Source organism: Lolium perenne, chromosome 3 (genome assembly GCF_019359855.2).
Source record: "Lolium perenne isolate Kyuss_39 chromosome 3, Kyuss_2.0, whole genome shotgun sequence".
Classification (NCBI taxonomy): domain Eukaryota; kingdom Viridiplantae; phylum Streptophyta; class Magnoliopsida; order Poales; family Poaceae; genus Lolium; species Lolium perenne.
Window position 1 is genome coordinate 110,670,725 of NC_067246.2, and position 15,790 is coordinate 110,686,514.

At 45.7% G+C, this 15,790-nt stretch overlaps 2 protein-coding genes across 2 annotated transcripts; both read right to left on the bottom strand.

Annotated features, from left to right (window-relative positions):
* Window positions 1-522: 522 nt before the first annotated feature.
* LOC127342163 (uncharacterized) lies at window positions 523-2,701 on the bottom strand. The gene is made up of 8 exons (XM_051368107.2): window positions 2,486-2,701; window positions 2,299-2,390; window positions 1,917-1,983; window positions 1,769-1,799; window positions 1,520-1,660; window positions 1,014-1,039; window positions 867-940; window positions 523-759 (listed from the first exon to the last, which is right to left on the bottom strand). The coding sequence occupies exons 1-8, from the start codon at window positions 2,525-2,527 to the stop codon at window positions 735-737; spliced, it is 498 nt and encodes a 165-aa protein (XP_051224067.1). The 5' UTR covers window positions 2,528-2,701; the 3' UTR covers window positions 523-734.
* Window positions 2,702-2,886: 185 nt separating this feature from the next.
* On the bottom strand, window positions 2,887-8,693 carry LOC127342161 (C2 domain-containing protein At1g53590). Its single transcript, XM_051368106.2, has 12 exons — window positions 8,424-8,693; window positions 7,207-7,281; window positions 6,938-7,078; window positions 6,675-6,770; window positions 6,448-6,579; window positions 5,680-5,832; window positions 5,538-5,579; window positions 5,386-5,434; window positions 4,926-5,021; window positions 4,629-4,812; window positions 4,213-4,333; window positions 2,887-3,978 (listed from the first exon to the last, which is right to left on the bottom strand). The coding sequence occupies exons 1-12, from the start codon at window positions 8,547-8,549 to the stop codon at window positions 3,190-3,192; spliced, it is 2,004 nt and encodes a 667-aa protein (XP_051224066.1). The 5' UTR covers window positions 8,550-8,693; the 3' UTR covers window positions 2,887-3,189.
* Between the last annotated feature and the right edge of the window lie 7,097 nt (window positions 8,694-15,790).

A 15,790-nucleotide genomic window follows, 5' to 3' on the forward strand; every position in this document is an offset into this window, starting at 1 on the left:
AGGCACATATGCCTCCTTCCTATTTAATTTCTTTTTATTTCATTTTAACTAGTAGTGGTGAAAAGAGGGGTGAGGGTTAGGGTTTAGTGGGGTTCACCATGGTTCACCACCATTTAGCATAATTAATAAAGGTAGGGTTCAAGATTTACCTATTGGGGTTATATGCCCCCATATGTCTTTTATTTTATTTTGGGTTTCTCAAAATAGCTCCAAATGATTTTTGGAGAAGATTAGGGTTTAAGGTTTTTCTTATTTGATTTCTTTCTCCTTTGTTTTATTGGGTTGGTGATCTTCACTTGATCACTTCGGGGTTTTAGGGTTTAGCACATAAGCATAATAACACTCATCATGGCAAAACACAAGATTTAAACAAGATCTAAATGTATCAATCTTATTTTAATAAAAGTTTTTGTTGGTTCCAAAAATTTGGAACTAGGGAAATTCAATTTGTTTGTTTTGAAATTTTTGGGTTGTTACACAACAGAACAACTGTATCCAATATTTTGAAGTGCTCAAAAGTGATGGAGAAACAAGTCATATTTGAAACTTCTAATAGGAACAGGACATGAAGAGATTTGCTTCTGCTCCATACTCAAAAAGCAACTCGAAATTCTGTACTGAAGCAATATAATTTGAATGTTCGTCAGAACCAACTCGGGCGAAGAGAAAGCCAGACTGTAGGAAAGGCCACCCATATTTAACGAGTCTCACTAGGCACTGCTGCTTCACCATCTCTAACACACACCAGCATCACCATTACTAATCAAGATGAAGAAAGATACATAGATCAGTTAAATTCACACAAGCATGATATTCTATCTAGCATGGTATGCACACAATTAATTAATTTAACATAGGAGAATCACCTTGACTGGGCAGAGGTCTGCAATGATGGTGAGTCAACTTGCATTGTTACAGGGCCATCATTTACTAAAGAAACCTGCAGAAGTTTCAAATTAACACATATTCTGGAAAGTGTAAAGTCAGTTGACATGCAAATTACTCGGAGGCACCTTCATCATTGCTCCAAAAATGCCATCTGTCAAGAGTTAGAGGACAACTTTAGAAACAAGTTCAGAAACCATTCACATGTACATGGAACTGACTGCAAGAACAATAGAGGCGGCATGAAGATTGTAATGTCTGAAAAATAATACTCCCTCCATAATAAGTGTCGGGAACTTAGTACTTCCTGACAATTATTATGGATCGGAGAGAGTACATTCCAAAAACATATATACTCATGGCAAGGCATAAGGGAAGTATTAACAAAAAGTTACCAACTTATTACTACAACATAACTGGTTGCAAACTGACTATGTACTTTATATGGGAACTGTCAGTGCAGGAACAATGAGAAACATTGGAAAGTATCCACGGGTCATTTACAATGTGCAAAATCTCAATACAGGCATAGAGGTACAGGTTTTGTATAAGAACATGAACTCGATGATCAAGCATTCAAGAGGGCCAATTTTGTAAATGCATGACATAATAGAAGAAGCAATATCACATTTACCTTTCACCAAATCAGCTTTGTACGAGTTCTGGAACTTCTCAACCAAAGAAGCGTAGAATGGTTTTGCTTTCGCAGGTGGCATAGCCACATGAAAATCTGGCTTGTTACCCTTCAGGATTCCATATAAGGTAAATTGACTCACTGAACAGGATAACAGCTTAGAAAAGAATAATTAACAAAATAATGAATTACTAAATCTTATGCCGTTATAGACTCAGAACTAGAGATAGCAAGCTGTAAACCTATTACCTAATAAAACTTCGAAGTTGCGCTGCACAACCTGCACAAATTGAGGAAACTGTTTACAACAAATACGAAATTCTGGCGATAATCCACATCTGAATGATCCTCCCCCGAAGCTGAATTGCTATGATAGATAGATGACTCCTAGACTTACGCTCTGATCCCATGATTTTTCAGTCTTCTCGTTAGGAAACAGCCTCATATTCAGGACCTTCCGGCAGCTACAGAAGGGAAGTGTTAGCATGGAAACTGACAGCGTGGCAGCAAGATATATTTACTGAAATTCTCAGTATAAACAAATTCTCATAGAATAGATGGTGCAAAATATCAGAAAAGCAAAGATGGCAAGTGAAATTTTTGGTACTTCAAATGCACATAATATAAGCAGAATTTTTGACATGTTACTAGCACTATTTATTGGTCCGCTAACAATTGTCATTTCCCATCCATTATGCAACATAATCATTCGCAGTCTACCAATACGATAACCAATCACTACAACGCATCATAAGTTAGAGGGAGAGGTGAGTTCATACATGTAATCGGCGTCAGAGTCGGTGTCAGACTCGTGGACGCCGACGAGGACGAGGACGCCCGGGCCGATCGCCGACACCACACGGCCTTCCACCTGCGACCCCCCGCAAAGACCAATCAGCGCCCATCTCCTCCAGTAATTCCGTGCAGGATACAGTAGATGTGGCGAGTTGAAGAGGAAAGAATCACCTCGACGCTGGCAGAGAGGACGCGCTGCACCACAGCCCTCATCTCGTTCCTGCTGCTCTCCGCCGCAGCGAGTCTGCGACTGCGAGCTTCCTGCACGGGGGCGAGTCGCCGGAGAACACCGGACGGCGACTCTGGTGGCGGAGTGAGGAGGAGCTGAGGCGGACGACGGCCTGTGCGAGGGTCGCGACGGGCTGGTGAAAGTGCTCTCAGTTTACTGGGTGAAACAGGCCGGGCTTTTCAGCTTATGCGTCTTTTTGGGCCAAAGGGAGTCTCGTCCTTTTGTTTTGCAAGGTAAAGCTTGAGCTAGAAGCTTTACATGTAAGAGATTTACTTCTTTTTTTCAAATTTCCATCAGAAAAACATACTTCGTAGAACTTTTCCACCATAGTATTTGAGAAAGCTGCACAAACAAACAATGATTTATCTTTTACATACTGGCGTATGTGTACATACAGATTGTTGGGTACTGTATATCTTTACAACTTTTCTGTCAAAAAAAAAAATCTTACAACATGATCACCCATATGATGCATAGCACAGCCCACTGCTCTGTCCCATTTTACAACCACCTCTAAATTCATTATTCTTTTTTTTTCACACCTATGGACAACAAGCAATGCGAGACACGCATAGCAAATCTACTACTACCGCCAGCAGCAGAAACAATAACAATTGCTGACCTTGCTTCTTTCATCCAATGTGATTTATGAAGTTTCTGCTTCCACTGCAATATCCTGTACATTGTCTTCTGTTTTCGGGCGGCCATCCATGGGCTTACCCTCGATTGTGACAGGCCCTTCATTCGCCACCAGCTCAGGTCCACGAGCTTCAGCCTGCCCTGGTATATCCGACATCTTGTCCTCCTGTCTCTTCATGGAGATCTTCCTGCTCAACGTGCTTGTCAGTGATCTGCCTGGCTCGCCCACGTTTTTCTCCACCACCTTTGCTATATCTTCAGTCAAGCTTTCTGCGTCTCCTTTGTTTGCACCTTCGCCGACGACAATCTTTATCGACGTCCGCTTCTCACCAAGCTCCCTCAGGTTGGGACGCGGGGTTCGAGGGAGGTTCGGATCAACCTCTGTTGCACCCTGAGGGCCTGGACTTGTAGGGGTGCTAGTATCAAGGCCACGGAAGCTCTCCTTCTTCGAGCTCCTCCGGAGAAAACTGAACATACCGCCACGTCCACTGCTCTTTGGGGTAGGAGGTTCTTCCTTTGATAAGTCAACCTCCTGCTGGATCTCAGTGTCTGGAGCACGTGCTCGGCCTTTACGGGATTCCCATGTCTTGGGCACTCCAGTGCCAGGGCGATGTACATATACCCCTCCAGTTTGTTCTTGTCCATCGATGTCGATGTGCTCCACTTCATCCAATACGATTTCGTTTTCTTCAGGCAGTTTAGCAGCATCCGACTTGCTATAAATAGGGGTTGAAACTGGCAGCTTGGCATCAGCATTCGTTGTTGATTCTTCCAAACCTGTTGTTGCATCCTTCTCCTTCAAAAAAATTTGGCATACAGTTCAGGCATGAAATTCTACAGTTTCAACCTATGCACACATTTCCATTACAAAAAGAAGGCTCGAGTTAAACTAGCTCATCAATAATTTACTAAATAATGTCCCGGTGAAGAGTATATAGTGCTAATAATCACTGACGTGCTACCTTAGTCAAGTGACACCAACAAGGACTTGAAAAAATATGGCAAAAATGTTGGGAACGTTATCACCAACCTCTGATATATCTTCAACTGTTATCGCCACGTGGATCCTTCCTTTCTTGACATTCTTCAGTGATATCCATTTGTCATGTCTTTGTCCACCTCTCAGCTCATTTATGTCTACGGTACATTCTCTGTAAACAAGTTGGAATCAGCAATTTTTTGTTTCTCAGTTAAGGGGAAGTATATCTGTTAAGTAAGAAACATCAAGAAGTGCTAACATTCAAGCCGAGATAAAACAAATGCCACATTTGTCATCTTTTACAAACCACAAGTTAATCGCGACACCATTTTCATTGAAAATATAATGTCAGGAAAATCTGAGGATTTGCTATTCGATTCATTACTCAAACGCAAGACACAGTTATCATACAGATTTCCGGATCAAAGCGTCATTTAACAAATATGAGGTCAGAGAAAAGAACATACCCAAGCGAGTCATCATAAAGGTGGTCCTTGTCACAAACTTCCATAACAAGCTCATTTAATGCCTCCCATGACGTAATGGGTATCTTGAACTCCTCAAACCATTTAGGGGTTAATGTTTTCTTCTGTATTTGTGTTTGGAATTTACAAGGGCCAAGACGACCTTTCACATAAGGGTCTGAGAGCCCTATATAATAGAACATAAAAAATGCGTTAAACAAAAGATGAGTGAAAAATGCATCAAACAAAGGATGAGAAATGCAAACATTGCCACAGCCACAGCCTGCTGGTAATTCTCACCATTTATATCAGCTGGTTTCATGTCAATTCCTTCCAAAATCTCAAGTTTCACATACGCAACAGGAGGCCTCTCCTCAATGTCGAACCAATTATTTTCTGCAGAGTGTAAGAAATAAGTGGAAAGAAAGTAGATAAATAGAAGGAACAGGATTTAAGATTTATCATCACAAACTGCATAAAAATGAGAAGAATCATTCTTCTCAGAGATGTTAGTCAAAGCAGAACTTTCCAAAAGGAATGAAAAGAAGTACTGAAGTATGATCATATTAGTTTTGGCAGAACACTCAGATAAATAAAATGACCTAAAGAGGTTATTCATATTGACTCCACTCTGTCAGAACTGCTTGATACTAGCATTCAGTGCAACAAATTTTTGAAACTATAGTTACAGATTTTTGAAACCAGCAGGAAGAAAGTAGGTTTTCTGATGCACAAACAGAAAAGAAAGGTTGCTTCTTACCAGAAGGAGTAGATATAAACTTCTCCATATCGATAACAAGCATATTGGGCTGGAAGAAGAAAAGTTACTCCAACAAAGAAAATATCATAATAAAAGGTAAACCCAAGACAGTAATTGGAGAAGAACAGAAGACAATATAGTTGTGATCTAACCTCAACCAATGTCTGCCCAAATGCAGTATCCATCAACTTATCCTGGACAAAAAAAATACATGAGGCCAAGTGATCACTTAAGAAGCATGGTCAAATACTAAAAGGTTTTAAAAAGGAGAAGTACAACACGCTAGAAGCTAACCAGCCATCCTGAAATTCCAGGAAATTCAGTGACATCAAGTCCATGACCAACGAGTGGTTTTACAGTCATTTGAAAATAAGGAGGCTCCACAAAGCATAGTCTTATACGGCCAAGAAATGGCCAACTCCGTACAAACTTCACACCAAGTAAAACCTGCATAATGAACATACAATTAAGCTCAGAATAAGGTAAGGCCATATGAATGGGGACAAACTGCCTGGTATATCTAGACTCTAGTGAATGGTGATTTACTGAAGTTTAAACTGAACACTGTCTTTCGCTTATGTTACATCAAGAAGGATTTTATGTATCTTTTACAAATATTTCAGTACACTTTGTTTTTGTTTCTAAAAGAAAAAGAATACATGTAGGCCCTTGTACAGCCAGGATATATAGAAGAATATTAGCAACGGATCTAAAGAAGCAACATTAATGTTTGTCTCCGTTCACCAAACAGTGTTACCTGTTGCCTCCACTAAGGTAAGAAATGCTCATTCCTTTCATACACTGAATGAAGTGAGTCTATACATTGTCACTATTTTGAGTAAGGATAACAGAGAGCCTTAACTAATTTTGAGCAAGAGGCACAATAACAATGCTGTGTTACCATAATATAAAGTTTTAGCCAATGTCTCTATTTTATCATAAGAATTCTGCTATATGTGCATTTGTTTAGTCTTGTACACTTTCTCCCCATAATATCTGCAGAACCAATTTACCAGTCCACTTAGCTAATGACAGAATGACGAAACTAACAAGGTGACTTGCCTTTCCCTCGACATGCATCCTAGTCAAATGCATGTTTGCGGTCATTCCAAATCCCACCCCCTTATGCAGCTGCATCGCAAGCACAACACTCATATCTTCAGCAGATAGGAAGTTCATGCCTAGCTCCAGAACCTGAGTCAATCAATCAGATGGTATACAGGTCATTACTAATGTATAACCCATGGCAGAAATACGAAACATTCAGATCAAAAGATAGTAATACCCACCAAATGGTCATCATCTGATGACTCAGGTAGAACTCTCATCGAGGTAAACAATGGTGCATCCCTACCCATGTAAAGCTCCAGGACACTTGCTTTACTCTGCACAACAACTACATCAATTGAGCTACTGAGCAATAACTAGTAAAAGTGAAATTAGAAGCTAACTATATGAAAAAGAAAGCAAGAGTTGTAGGAGTTCAAGTTACAAGCGATGCAATAGAAAATGATGAACTAGAAAAGGCAATACAGAAAGATATAAACCATACAACTGTCCAAGGTTTGAACTTATCCAAGAACCACGGTATGATGGGCTTTAGAAGTTGTGAAACAATCTTCTCCATACAAATAGGCCACATCTTTTTGATTGCGTGATTTAACCATCGCACAGACTCTCCGTCAGAAAGCATCTGATACAGAAAACAATACGAGCTTAGTGTGACCACAAATCAACAATATCGCGCCAGCCCACTCGATCAGGTTTATCCTTGCAAGATTTGATACAAACAGCAATCAGGATTACAAAAAAGGTACGCACTCTTCGTTGGTAGGCAGATTTCATTTCCCCATGCTGTATTCTCTTCTGCATTCTCATTGCACAGCGGGCATTTACCTGCAATAGAAATAAGCATAATTTTTATTTTAGTTTTGGAACCAGAGATCCATGTAATTTCATTTGGTTCTGATTATCTGATATCTAGAAATGTTTATGCAAGCATGTAAGTTGTTATCTAGAAAGTTAACGATAGTGCTTTTTCAAGCTAGATTTTAGTAGCAAAAAAATCATATTCCCTCCGTCCATAAGAAGATGTCGGGGATTTGTCAAAATTTGGATGTATCTATACACTAAAAAGTGTCTAGATACATCTAAACTTCGACAAACTTGCGACATCCTTCTATGGACAGAGGTAGTATTATATAGAAGACGTTTCAAATGAAAGGAGTGGTAAAATAGGAACATGAAATGGGCGCAGTAAAGAGAGAATCAAAGCAACTATTGACTGATAGTATTGATTAGGATAAGTCCACTAGCTCACTACATCATCTTGTTGTAGCCTCGATACAGTGACAGAGTGACGGGTTAGTTGTTAAACTTCGCTTGGGCGAAATACATATCTTCCGTGAATTACGAATTATGTGGCTGTGTTTCACTTGAAGCCAACAGAAGCTCCACGGTTTCAGGTAGCATGCTTAATACTATGTCAGTAAAAGGGTATTTAATAAACAAAAAGTCAAAGTCACATTGTGCCTACAATCATAGCAGAACCATCAAATTGCATATAAGAAAGCAATTCTATTGCAGAAGTTGGGCTTCAGCACGGCATCCCCAGGAAATGTGCAAGCAACGAAACAGACATAGCTAATGGGTTCAGGGAGATACGTTCAGTGAGAGGGGGATTATCAGTGCCATGCCCAAACCCCAATCATAGCATCCTATACCAAGTCAATTTTCGTCAGAACAGCTTCGCTGAACCAGACCAGATTAAAATAATATTTCAAGTAGAGAAAATCAAGTCAAGCGTAGCAGATAGAATCAGGGAGCGCAGCGGGAACCATGCGGCTGCTCCAGCTCTGCCAGCGCCAGCTACATCGGGCGAATTCGAGGTAAAAGGCGGAGTGGGGAAAGAGGTAGCAGCAGGAATTTCAGAGGCAGAGGGCAAAGTCGAGCGTAGGCAGCTGCTGCAGCCTTGCGGGGAATGAAATCGAATATCTACCGGGAGATGGGAGAGGTAGTGTGTAGTATGCAGTACTTGCCATGTATAGGTAGAGGAAGGCGAGGATGAAGAGGACGGAGTGGCAGCAGCCGAGGGAGGCGGCGGCCCAGAGCGCGAGCAGCACGAGGCCGATGTGGTGGATGATGGAGAGGTCGGCGGCGTCCATCGCTGCGCCGGCGCCGGCTGCTGGCCGGCCGGCCGGCGATCGCTGGCTTTGCCGCGGAAAAGGAGTTGGAAGTGGCGGGGCGGGGCGTGTGAATCTGGGTGGAACACCCGGACGAGGGGGAGAGACGAGGCGGGTGCTGGGAAAGTGATTTGTGAGTGTGACAGGGGGGTGAGCGAGAAATTGTTGTCAATCGGTGGCCCGAGCAGACACATAGGAAAGTGGCAAGTGGCGTCATGGTAGAGGTGCGGAGCACGCGCCCCAGAGTCGGAGCTGGCCGCAAACGCCGTCGCAATAGACGCGTTTTGTCTTTCTTTTTTCTGGAAACACACTACAAATCGTATGGTTTCGTACATACATACATGTACCTATTAGAGCATCTCCACTCGTCCCCCGAACAGGCCCCCGGCGAGCGTTTTTTCCATCCGGACGGCGTAATTCGGTCCAGTCGCGCCCCCGGTTCCTCGTTTTCGTCCGGATTTGGGTAAATTCATCCGGCGATCCCACGCCATCCCCGGCCCCCCGGGGAGCGCTCGGGGAGTCCGGACGAAACGAAAGCGCGTGTGGCCCCAACTTGTCGGCGCCAATGGCCTGGGTTTGTACGGCAATACCCTCGTCTTCCCGATCTACGGCAATACCCTCGTCGAACGAAAGCTTTGAACTCTCAAGTGGTGCAACATAGATAGATTATATATATTTCGAATATAATTCGAATAAACATAAAAATTACATATAAAAACTTTAAAACAAACTTAAACTACTTCTTCTTCCTACATGGCCCCACCTCATCGTCGCGGCGGCGACGCTTCCAGCTCATCACCTCCTCGTCGGAGGAAGTTGAGTCCTCCTCCTCGTCAGTGTCCTCAGCCTCTTCGTCGTCCTCCTCCTGCTGCTCCTCCTCCTTTTCCTCGGCCTCTTCCTCGGCCTGCTTCTTGGCCTCTTCGTCCTCCTCCTCGTCCTCCTCGTCGTCATCCCATTCGTCCTCGCTGGCCGGCGGGGGGGAATCGTCGCTGCTGGACGATGCAGCTTTATCCCACCAATGGCGCCATCCAGGTGGCTTCCCCTCGTTGTCGGTGTCCGATGGCCAAGAGAGATCGCTCATGGTTGACGGAGGATGGTGAGGAGAGAACAGATGAATGGCGTCGGCCGTCGGAAACCGTATATGTAGGTCTCTCGACGAAGAGAGTGGCGGTTGCTCTTCCGTGGAGTTCGTGCTCCATTACGGCGGTTCTCGCATCGAGGCCACTTCGACCGTTCCCGACGAGTCGTTTCGGCTCTCCAGACCACTTCGCGACGGTTCAATGCGTCGAGGGAACTCCGACGATTGCCCTTCCCGGTGACTGCGCCGTCGCTATGCACGCGGTGGGTGCGCGTCAGAAGGCGACCATGGGCTCGCGGCTGGAAAAATGGGCCTCCCCAGGCCACAAAATACATCCATCCGGCGCAAAATAACGCCGGATTTCGGCCTGGGGAGCCCCAACGGCTGGGGATGCTCTTAGATACAACCAACCATAGTCTCAACACGAAAGACAATGTTAGGGAGGGAGCAAACAAAACACAAAAGAACAGAAGAAGAAAAAATGAAGGAAGAGGCGGATCGACTAAGCGAAGGTGACTCGCAACCCATGCGTCCTCCGAAGAAGTTCGACCACGCTCCTCTCGTCAAATCTTCAAATACCAAGCAGCACCTTGAAGAAGGAAAATGGTCGATGCTGCCAAGACTAGTTTTTCTTAGGGTTTTTCCCGACACATATAGGGAAGTAGACATCGGTAGTCGCGACGCCCTCATGAAGGAATGGTGCGAACCGAAGACGTCACCACATCAGTGTCAGGCGAGCCGACAAGGATTTCCCAGGAAAAACGATATCCACGACCTCGAGGCCATCCATTGCAGAAGAGCCTCGACACGACCTACATCGCCACCCACCAACATGCGCCACTGTTGCCTGCCAAAACCCACCGGCGAGCAGCGACGGGCAACACGGAGAGCCGTGAGGCTCCCAGGACTGCTGGTGGGCCCTGGTCCCTCGGGCGACGGCCCGCAATGCTCCGGCACGCACGTCCAATGCTGGTGCAAGGGCGTGCCACCTGACCTATACCTGGTCAGGAAGGTGATGGATTGCTTCGACTAGTTTCCTGCATGGCATACACGTAAACATTAAATACGAGCCTCGATCGGCTCTCAGGTTATCCTGTTAATCGGCTCAGGGAGCCGATCCACCCATGATTCGTATTGGATCTATGATAACATGGTGGTCCTGCTTGATCAATATAAGCTAAAACAATCTACGATGATTTAGGGTTTTCACCACATAACCGGAACATCCTACACGTAATTGAGCCTGGCAGACACAAAAGATAACAGAAAACCAACCCTAGAAAAGGCCTAAAAACCAACATGGAGTTGATCCTCGGAACATCCCTTCTAGGGCCAGCAAACCGTACCTTACGCACTACTGGATCATTCAACCCGTTTGCAAGGCCTAACCATATGGATATCAAACTAATCCTTGAAGAACAAGGAACAACCGTAACAGATCGAATCTACTAAATAAAGACTAAGCAAGGTGCTGCTCTTACACCCAAGATAGGTGTAAGGACAGCTAGATATCTAGGGACAGCATGACTAAGCGAATACATCAAGAAAGTACCGATGCTAACCCTAAAGTATCTACGATAACTGTGTTGCTCACCATCAAAAAGGCTTCAGTACGAGCAACACATAAACAACGAATAAACAAGATACTGCCTAGATCGCAAGATGCGATCTAGGCAGCATATCGCTTACCCGGAAGAAAACCCTCGAAACAAGGGGTGGCGATGCGCCTAGATTGGTTTGTTGCGAACGTGATCGTCCTCCTTTCTCAATAACCCTAGATACATATTTATAGTCCGTAGACTCTCTAACTTGGGAATAATCCCAACCGTGTACGAGCTAAACTCTATCTCTTAATTCTAACCGACACGTAACCTACTATAATTTACAGATACACGGGCAATCTAGCCCAAACTCTTGCACGAGGCCGATTCATGAATATTTTCCGTGTATATTCTCCAAGTCCATCTCAATCACGGCCCACCTCCTGACTTGGTTAAAATCTGGTGATAACACATGCCCCCTGGTTTTGGCAATGATAATTCCAAAACCACTATGTTCTTTCTTCGTAGGGTCATGTCGTGGCAGAGCAGAACCGTCGCAGTATCCTTTCATCATGATGCCTTGCCTTCTCAACTTCTCTGCACGATTTGACAGTTTTTTGGCACCACTTCCTCGGAAACCGCTGTAGCATTAAATCTCCACTATATCCCCTTTATTTAACCGCGCCGAGCAGTTCGCCTCTTCATCCTCTTGCTCCGTACTAGCCATCGGCAAAAAAACCCCTTCCTCTGTAGCCATGTCTTCCTCCTCCTCCTCCTCTGCCTCATCGGGTCTCTCCTTCCAGTCTTCCTCCTCCAGCGAGCCGATACCAGAAGACGATCTAATGGCGCAGTAAGAGAAGGAGGCTCCCAAGCATTGGGACGATGAGGAGTGGGACTTCACCGTCAGGGTGAACGACGCACCCCTGACCATCGTCGGGTCAGACGACGACTTGTCTCTGACCGACGGGGAGGCGGACCTCCGGTTCCTCGTCGACGGGGAACTGGAGGCGGAGAGCGAGGACGAACTCTTCTCCTGGGCGAGCTTCTCCTCCTACGACGAGGAGGAAGAAGAGGAGGACGACACCTCCTCCGACGAGCCGCTGGCAAAACGCTTCCGCGCCGGGTCGGAGGACGACGACGACGATGATGATGAAGAGGAAGAAGCCCCTGCCGAGGGCTACGGCAGCAGCGAAGAGGACGTCGCTGGCAGCAGCACCGACGGCAGCTACGACGGCGACGACGAGGGCAGCGACGGCCCATAGAGTAGCATCTACTAGTATAGGACTAGTAGTAGTAGTAGATTGGTCAATAGACTTATCTTTTGTTCTTCCTCTCTCGAGCAATCGGCTCTTCTCTGTAAGAAATCCCCCTTCTATCAATGAAGAAAATATTTTCAATTGATTTTGCCGATAGTCAAAGTCAGTCAACGCTCAAAGAGCCGATGGCAGCGCATCGGCCTTTACCATAAAACGCGAGTAAGGCCAAATCAGTTGCCTATTCAAACGGTAACCTGCAACCCTCGTCTGAAAGAGTAAACTCAGATCCCCAAATCGCCGCTCGAACAGATCCAACTCACAGCCACACGAATCTCAGATCTCAACCGCGCCAAATCAACTCCGCAGCGAATCCAATGGCGGAATCATCCAACGCCAATGCTACGGTCTCCGGTCTGAAGGTAATCCTCAACCGCTCCTCGCCATCCGAGCATAGTATTAGAATTAGCAGCAAACACCTGAATTAATGTCTTATTCCGTTATTAATTTTAGGTATCAGACATTCTGCTGCCGCATCCTTCTCTCCCAAATTCTCTTTGTCTTGGCCCCCGTTCTTTCGAGAGTCCTGCCCATTTAATTTCATGCGAGGCCAATAGAATTCCCTTCATAAACCAGAATTTAGATCTGACTTCTTGGGCCGACTGCCTACGAGCCTGGCCTAATCCTCCTGAGGGTTGGGTGTCATGGTACAGTAGAGTATCCAAAACTCACCATGCCACATGGGAAACTATAGGGATAGCCTATGCTTTGTCATTATCATTGTCTCCCCTTGAGAAGCATGAGAACCTTCTGAAAACCATCGGCTACTTTTGGTCTGATGCACTGAATTGCTTCATGTTTGGCCATGGCCCCATGACACCAACTCTGCTAGATGTGGCCATGATCACAGGTCTAGACATTGCATCCCCAAGCCCCTCTACTTTTATGCTGCCAAAGGTTCCTTTCACACTCTCCTCCAAAACAGAGTGTACAAGCTGGGGTGCCTACCTTAGACGTTATATGAAAACCAAAGGCCCTGTGACAGAGAAAGAACACACGGCCTTCCTGAACTTCTGGTTGGAACACTTCATATTTTGTGGCCCTTCACTCGCCCCAACCAAGAATTACCTTTCCCTGGCCTATGAACTTGCCAAAGGCACTCAGCTTGGCATCGGCAAATTATTCCTTGGAGAGGTCTCTCGATCTCTCCAACTGATGTCTGTCAAACTGTTCTCCCAAAAGACAGTTAAAACAGGAGGCCCCTGGTGGTTTATTCAGCTATGGGCTCAGCTGTACTTCCAAAACCAGATCCCAAACTCTCCACCTTTGGCCACTTGCACCTTCCCAGATGCTAATGGGAAGCAGATCCGATGCACTAGCTACGGCCAAGCTCTATATAGCCTTCCAGGCAGCAAACTGATCCCTAAGGAAGCATCAGAGTGGTTCAGGATTTTCTTACAAGGCCTGGACAATCCCCTGTTCTTTCCTTACACCGAATCTGGAAATTTTGAAAATCCAGTCTCCTTCAGGCTAGACAGCTTTGCCGATGACCCTAGCACTCGGCACTTGTATTCCATTATGATCCGTCCCTGCTTCCTTCCAGTTGGCATGAGCACCTCTAACAGGATCATCAAACCTGGTTATGAGTCTTACCAGCCGGTCGTAGTAGCCCGGCAGTTTGGTCTTGGGCAGGTGTCTCCACACTTCTTCCTTCACCACTTGACAGAAAGCAAAGCTGAGTTGCCTGATGTCCTCACCGGCCAAAGGTGTTACTCCTTCTTTGATGCTCTAGCTATTCCAATCCCTCACAACCTCCATTTCATCTCGTCAACCGATGGCTTTGAAACCTGGTGGTCAATGTGGAAGACCCACGCCTTCAGGAGAGCTCTAGGACCATTGCTGAAACAACTTGATGCTGAATATGATATCCTTGCAGAACAGGTACCACTACTCACAAATTTCTCGAAGTGGCTCATAATGATTGTTTGTAACCTGGCTTTGTTTCCTTGCAGCAACAAGATGGTCCAGAACCTGCGCAAGCTGACGGCTCTCCCTTCAAATTCCTCCCACCAGCTCCCGTGGTTCTCTTCTGCAAGAGCTCACCACCCTTGAAGAAGGTTGTGATGCAGAGTCAGCCGATTTCGCCAAAATCGGCTCCTAAGAGCAAAGCATCTCCTGGGCCAGCTGCCCCCCGAGCCTCAATCAAGGCGAGAAAAGCAGTAAGGAAAGTAGCTGCCAGGAAGACCTTGAAGCGCCAAAACCCTATTCCCGCTCAAGAAAGTTTGCACGTAAGCTGATCCATGCCTTGGTTAATTTCATCTATCCTTCCAGGTTTCTGCAACATGCTTGTATTTCTTTCACAGGCCTCTACTAAAGAAAACTCTAGCGAGGAGACACAATCCAGTTGAGAGAATTCGAGCTCGGGCAACTCTGGAAAAAACACCACGCAGAGCCAGCCAGACTTGCCACCGTCGGCTTCCAAGAAAAGGTCAGCTCCTGAACCTGCTTCCTCCCAAGCTCCAATCAAAACAGGGCTACGCACAAAGAGTCGATGCGTCAGGAGAGCTCGCAAAGAACCGCAAGCTTCTTCACCAAGCCAGGAGGTTTCAAATGTAATTATTCCCCCTGGCTCATATTTCATCCTAACCCATCGTTACTCGCATCGGCTAACCACTTCCTTTGTAGACTGATGACACCTCTAGTGGGGACGTCGAGGAGGTACTGATGCCATCCGCCACCCTGGATCTAGCAACCTCAAAAAGCGTGGCTGACAAGGTGGCCAACTTAGCCAAGCCCACAGAAAAGCCGATCACCACAACATCGGCTGTTCCTCCGGTCTTAGGAGAGGTACACTCCATTCCCTTGGCTCTACCCTTTTCTTTTGCTGCATACTCACGCTGTTCTTGTTTGTCTGTCAGGGTTATGACCTCTCAAGCTTGCTGACGTTCGACCCTGAATCCATCGAACCAGCTACTTCCAGGGCCAGTGAAGAGCCAGGACTCAGCACTACTCATGGACAACTCCAGCATCTCAAGGCTTTGCTCTCCTCCTCAATTGAGACATTGATTGAAAACCCCGAGGAAGTGAAGGGCATTCTTGAAGACATTCAGCCCCATCTCCCGGTGACATTGCAGGTGAAACTCTGGTCAGTTGTGACTCTGTCAGCCTTCAGATCAAGGGTGAATTGGCTTGTCAGAGAATCGACCTACGCCATGCCCAGCTTCCGTTGAAAGCCGACATTGCAGACAAGTGTCAATGGCTCAATGAGAAAAAGGCTGCCTTGGATGCCAAAACTGACACCTCTGTCAGCAGCACCGAACTTGAGACCCTGCGCAAGGAACTAGAGGACCT